This window comes from Cucumis melo, chromosome 9, assembly GCF_025177605.1.
Source record: "Cucumis melo cultivar AY chromosome 9, USDA_Cmelo_AY_1.0, whole genome shotgun sequence".
NCBI classification, from domain to species: domain Eukaryota; kingdom Viridiplantae; phylum Streptophyta; class Magnoliopsida; order Cucurbitales; family Cucurbitaceae; genus Cucumis; species Cucumis melo.
The window spans coordinates 16,165,562-16,172,423 of record NC_066865.1 but is presented as its reverse complement, the minus strand read 5'-3'; the positions used below and the strand labels follow the sequence as shown (position 1 = coordinate 16,172,423).

Below are 6,862 nucleotides of genomic sequence, written 5' to 3'. Positions count from 1 at the left end.
ACAAAAAAGAAAGACCGATAGAAAGATATAGCTAGAGAAGAAAGACGGAATGACAGACTTGAAATTTTCCATTATAATGTTAAACGATAATATACATTTATTTATATCACGGTAGACATAAATTATAATCCATTACAGTCTACTACATAAATACAAATTGTAATATTTTATTATATTTATAAATATTTTAAAATTATTTAAAGAGTAAAAATATAATTAAGATTACTTGTTAGAAAAAGTCTAAAGCTAAATAGAAATGATATAGTGAACCGTGAACACAATCAAACAAAGAAATTAAATTGAAAACTTAATTTAGTAAGTAGACATAGATTTTGTTATATTTAAAAAGTAAAATAATTTTGTAATTAGAATAACTTAAATAAATTAATCAAATATCTTAAGGGATTGTAGGCTCCAATATTTCGCAGGCCATTCAAGTTTAATAGCCCAAAATTCCGCCGGACTCCTTCAGGCGACGCGGCAGTCTCCGGCGAACTCGTCCGGCGTGAAGGAACAGAGAATGGAATCGAAATTGGATGGCGTGGTAGAAGAAGAAGAAACGAAGAAAGCTGAATTTGATGTATCGGAGATAGAGTACGTAAGCTACGGCGGTGAGCATCACTTACCTCTTATCATGAATCTTGTCGATCAAGAACTCAGCGAACCCTACTCCATATTCACTTATCGTTACTTTGTATACCTCTGGCCTCAACTTTCATTCCTGGTATTAATCTCGCTTTCGTCTCAAATCTCTGACCAATTAGATCATGATCGTCGCCATTCCTTTTAATTTTTATTCCATTCTTTTTCGTTTTTGCTGTTTCCTCAGGCATTTCATAAAGGAAAATGTGTTGGGACGGTGGTTTGTAAGATGGGGGAGCATCGGGGGACTTTCAGAGGGTACATTGCAATGTTGGTTGTCATCAAGCCCTATAGAGGAGAAGGCATTGGTAATCTTTTTGTTCTCTGATTTCTGTGAAGAGATTGTTTCTCACCTGTGTTTGAGAGTGGCTCATTGTTTGTGATGTGTTATCATTGAAGTTTATGGTTTAGTTTTTCTTTGTAACATGGATTTATCAATGGCCCCATTTATTTGTTGCTGTAATTTCTTTTTGGAAGATTCATTTGTATTACATATTTAGATCTCAATGTTATTAGAATGGGATTACATTATTAGAATAACTTCTATTCAATGCTCTTTGTCAAGAATGCCTGATTTACTCTTGGGGATAATCCCAAATTTATATTTCTTTAGTTTTGACTAGAACATCATTTATTTGTATGCGCAAACACTGATATTACTTCATAATGTTTTTCCATTTTAAATTAGTTTTTATACACTTTTTTTTGTTATAAACCTATTAGAGTTCATAGATCTTCATTCTCATAACTATTTTCCCTGTATTGTAGCTTCAGAGCTAGTCACGAGGTCTATAAAAGTCATGATGGAATCAGGCTGTGATGAGGTACGTTGGCATCAACTATAGTATTTCCTGTCTTATGTGTGAGCCAATATTTATTTTCCTACGTTGAAGGAGTCAAAACAAATAACTTGTGAGTTCCCTTCTCTATATTATTGTGATTGGTTTCTTACTTTATTAGTCAAATCACTCAACTGTAAGTTAGTAATGGATGGGTGTATAGCCTGCATAATCAACTAATTTCACGTTTTAGAGAAAAAGAAAACTTGAGCATGCACTTGCTTTGCATCATCTGCATTATTATACTTGTTATGTCATCTCCTTTAAATCCTAAGCGCTCTCTTCAAAATAAGATGTCTTTCTATCCACTGTGCGTATTTGGCAATGCTTAGTAAGTTGGATTTGGAGACCTCACTTTTATCAAGCCTTGTTTCAATCTCAGCAAATACCTTTCATATGACAGTTGGAAAAAAATTGCCTTTATTCCTACCATGATATTAAGTCATTGATTCATAGAAGATAACTACAACCACAAGTACCATTTAATATGGAAATTTTAATTGTTAACATATTTAGTAATTGAACCTTGTATATTTCAGAATTAATTTGGCCTTCGTTTGCTTACAATGGAGAAAATGTAATATATGAAAAGGATTTAAAGGTAATTATATAAACTTTAAACTAGTGATGAATTTACTTAAACAAAACCCAAAGGTCGGGTAGTCTATGGGTAAAAGACCTTTAAATTAAGACCTTTGAAACTCCTTGGAGCTGCCTACTTTGAGTTATTGAGCATTTCTTTGAATGTCCTAACTATCAAATATTTTTGGTTAAACTGCTATGATCTAGATTTCTATGTATTGAATCAAATATAAAATCTTCTGCAAAGGGACCATATCAAGAGTTGGAAAAAAATGCTACGAATAATATTGACATGAATACTAAGCATACATTTAAACAGCTAAAGCATTGATAATATTACAAAGGTATGAAAAAAATCCTACAGGTGAATTAAAGAAGTTAAAACGTTTTGGGTGTTAATGTGCACACACAATTGATCAAACTAGCAGAGAATCTGTTTCCACTTCTAATCTTAACGAAAAGGTTTAAGGTGTGGAAGAATGAAGTTCACCTGTTTATGAGTCTCTCCATTACAATGATGTAGATTAGAGCTAGGTTACAAGCACGTAGAATTTGTTGATTTGATGAGATGTGCATAACTTGTTCTCAACACTCTTGGTTTAAAGGAGAAAAGGCACTCAATTCAGAATATTAAATTGTTTGCAATGTAGCTCAACTTCTTTGGGAGTTATCTTTATGCTGAATTGATGGTATGGAAATAGTGGAACTTGATCTGACTTTGAGCGGTTAACGGCTTCCGTTGAATATTTACCTGCAGTAATGCTTTCTTTGGCTGCACATTTCTTTTTTGTTTACGTGACAATTTGAACCAAGTGGTATCTTGTTCGGTTTATTTCTGTAAAATAGTTTGGCCATCGTTTTCTTATCATGTTTTGAGTTGTTCAAGTAGATGCTAACTACAATGATTATGCTGTCACCTATCCAAAAGATAATCAAAGATCTTTTGGACAAACACGGTTAAAACTTAAACCTCATTTAGTGATGTTCTCACTCTTTTTATGTTACTTTTCTCATTTTATTCAAGTCTGCAATCACTCTTCTTGTATTAGCTTCGCCATTTGGAATTGTTTTCTATAATCTCTTTGACCTTGCGAGAGAGGATTACTTGTGTGCTCTCCTTTGTGATCTGTGTTTTTAGTAATGGAATGTTCTGTTTCAGAGAAAGTTGACATATACTAACTTACCACCTGATGTTGTTTTGTCTTTAGGTCACATTAGAAGCTGAAGTTACTAATAAAGGAGCGCTTGCTCTATATGGTCGTCTGGGGTTTATCAGAGCAAAACGGCTCTTCCATTATTACTTGAATGGAGTAGATGCATTTCGTCTAAAATTGTTATTTCCACGCATGGAATCACACCCATCCTTGCCTTTGATGGCGAACGCAGCAGATAATCAGAAAGATAACGACGGTTTATGACAATAATATTATGGTATCTGTCTAGATTTGAAACTAAGCAATCCATGTGAACACTATTCAGCCTTTCTCCTTCTATAATTACTTTGTCCATGTCTATCATGTGATGTTGTGCAGTAAACCCAAGTTGTTTAAATTTTAAAAATAGCCTCTAGTCTCTCTGATGTTCGTCTTAGTTGTTAGAAGTCAATAGAGCTTTAGAAAGTTTTTGCTGTAAATTTAGCCATCTGAGTTCAGACTTGATGATGTTGTAAACTTATAATGAAGTCAGAAGCAGTTTTGTGTTATTTTTAGATGGGGACGTTATATATTCTTGAATGGAAGTTATAAAATTGGAAATGAAGAATGATCTTGTTTTGTTATTATTACATAGTTAAGCAACATTTCTTTTAGTGGGACTTGAACTCCTATCCTCTTAGTAGTTGACATATGCTAAAACCAGCCAAGTTATGATAAGATTGGTTTATTATTTTCGACTCCAATCATTATTAATCATATTCATTAAAAAATCACTTGTATGTGTGAGTGTAGGTGTAAAAGAAAAATAAAATGATAGTTTTTATATTCTTAAAAAAATAAAATTTCATGCAATCGACATTTAGAGAGAAGTACAAAAGTTTCGGGGCATTTAGGGAAAGATTTAGGACATCTAGGATGAGTTTGGATTGATTCATGAAGTGTTTAATGTTTGATATTAATTTAAAATAATATTTAGAAAAAAATGAGATTATGAAATAAATCATTTTAGGGAAAACACATTTAACCTAAATTTAGAATAAATGTTTATTTGGTGTTTAATAAATGAATCTCTCCCAAATATCTATGTGTTTCTTCTATTTTTTTATTCTTTTTACTATCTATTTTTCACTTCGTCGTTCTTTTTGTTTTTCTTTTTTTAATATTTTGAATATTTTTTAATGTGTGTTCGTATACATACAAATATAGAGATTTGCAAATGTTTCTCTCTCGGCCAAATCTACTTCACCTTATTATTTGTGAAAGAAATCATGAGAATGTCAATGAAAAACATGATCGTTCGATCATGAAACGAAGATGAATGAAGAATGTGATCGAATTGCACATCTTCTTGTCTAGTTGATATTATATTGTCTAGGAAAAATTGTTTATCTTATTTATATTTTGTTGTTGGACATCAATTATTGTTCTTTATGGTTATGTATTTATCTTTCAAGATATTTATGTGTTTTAAAATTGAATTGTCCAAAAAAATTAATACAAAAAAGATGAAATTAATGTTTAGTTTCAATTAACTAAAAGATTAATAATTTCAAGATAACGTGTGATTAATTTTAAAATATATTTCTGAAAAAAGGATTCAAAATGTGTGTATTTGTTTATAAAATTAATTAATGATGTTTATTAGTCTTTTATGGTAATTTGATCTAAGCATAAACATTATTAGTATAAGATAAATTAAACACAATTTTTTATATAAATATTTATAAAAAAGTCAAACCAAACATATAATTCTTTAGACAACTCATTTTAAAAAAAAAGTATTTTAAAAAATATATTGTTAAATAAACGTTTTCTTTAATACCAATCAAATGGACCCTTAATCCAAAGAAAGTGATTAACGATACAGTGAATCAATGCGTCATTTCCGTCATTTCGTGTATGAGAGTGACTTTGATTGTGAGAAGATTAAAATGGGTTTAGGCGTGTTGGGCAGACATCTGGGCTTGAGGAAATTTCTGGGTGTGGTGAGAAGCCTACAAATTTAAATGGGTTTAGTCCAATTGGTAATCTTGAAAATGGTGGGCCGGTGAATGCAATTCTTAATGGGCTGACAAAAAGAAGATAAATGGGGAATCCGTGGAAATAGCGAGAATAGAAAATAGAATAATAGAAAAATGATTCTTGTAAAACTAATTGTCATAAATATTTTTTAATTTTTTTGGCCCGAAATTATCTTTTTATGGATGACAATTATCCATATATAAATACAGAGTATTTGTTGAGATAAAAAAATCAAACAAAATACATATATCACGAATATAATGTATCTGTAAACATACCCACTTATGATAATTATTAACTAAATCAAAAAATTATTATATTTTTTCAAAAATCCCTAAACATATTCAATTAGTTTCAACATCCCCTAATTATCACGATAAAAATCAACAAATTAATGAAAAATAACTTTAAAAGTTCAATTTTTATTTTTTATTTTTCAAATTATAGATTCAAAATTGAATCCCTACCTAAAATCATGTAAGAGATAATGCAATAATTAATTATTAGGATAAACATTAAGAGATTAATGAAAAAGAATTTAAAAGATTCAATTTTTTACGCACCACATACCAATCCTTCTCTAAAATCATGTCAAATATAATGCAAATAATTATTTCTTTTTGTAAATTCAACCCCTCCCTAAAATCATGCCAAATACAATGCAATAATTAATTATTAGGATAAACATTAAGAATTAACGAAAAAGAATTTAAAAGATTCAATTTTTTACGCATCACATACCAATCCTTCCCTAAAATCAGGGTTATTTTAGGAAATATAGTTATTTTTGAAATTATTGAAAAAAATAGGGTGAGTTGAAAAGAAATTACAAAAGTAGAGTGGTGGGGCAAACTATTGTAAAAAATAGCGTGATTCTGGAAATTTCGAAGGAAGTCGTGTACGAGGTACACAATTTTTATTGAAGTCGTGTACCTCGTACACGACTCGCATGAAAGTTGTGTACGGGATACACGACTTCCACGTCAGGTTGGACTTGTTGACCGTCCAACGTGGACGGATTGTAAAGAAGTCGTGCAACTTCTTTACCGGTTTTAATTTATTATTGTGTTATTATTATTATTATTATTATTTTAATTATAATCGACAAAAAATGGAAATAATGTGGTTGTTGTCGTTATTATTATTATCAAATTTGAATTATTATTATTATTATCATTTTAATTATTGTTGTTATTATTATTATTATTAATATATTACTATTATTATTATCATCATTACCGTCATTATAACAACATAAAAACAACCTAATAATAACTATTAAATATATAACAACCTAAAAACAATACATAACTATTTCAATAATATTCCTAAAATATATAACAACCTAAAAATAATATACAACTAATAAATAAATATATATATATATATATAACAACCTAAGAACAATATATAACTAATAATAATTATTCCAATAATATTTTAAAAATATACAACAACCTAAAACCAATATATAACTAATAAATACAAATATATAACAACCTAAAAACAATACATCATTAATAATAACTATTCCAATAATGTTTTCAAAATATATATCTACAAATAATATATAACTAATAAATAAATATATAAAACATAATAAAACTTAAAATAAACTTACCT

At 29.4% G+C, this 6,862-nt stretch overlaps 1 protein-coding gene across 1 annotated transcript; it reads left to right on the top strand.

Moving 5' to 3' along the window:
* The first annotated feature begins 387 nt into the window (after positions 1-387).
* On the top strand, positions 388-3,771 carry LOC103501348 (N-alpha-acetyltransferase MAK3). The gene is made up of 4 exons (XM_008464901.3): positions 388-724; positions 830-950; positions 1,411-1,466; positions 3,272-3,771. The coding sequence occupies exons 1-4, from the start codon at positions 521-523 to the stop codon at positions 3,479-3,481; spliced, it is 591 nt and encodes a 196-aa protein (XP_008463123.1). The 5' UTR covers positions 388-520; the 3' UTR covers positions 3,482-3,771.
* Positions 3,772-6,862: the final 3,091 nt, after the last annotated feature.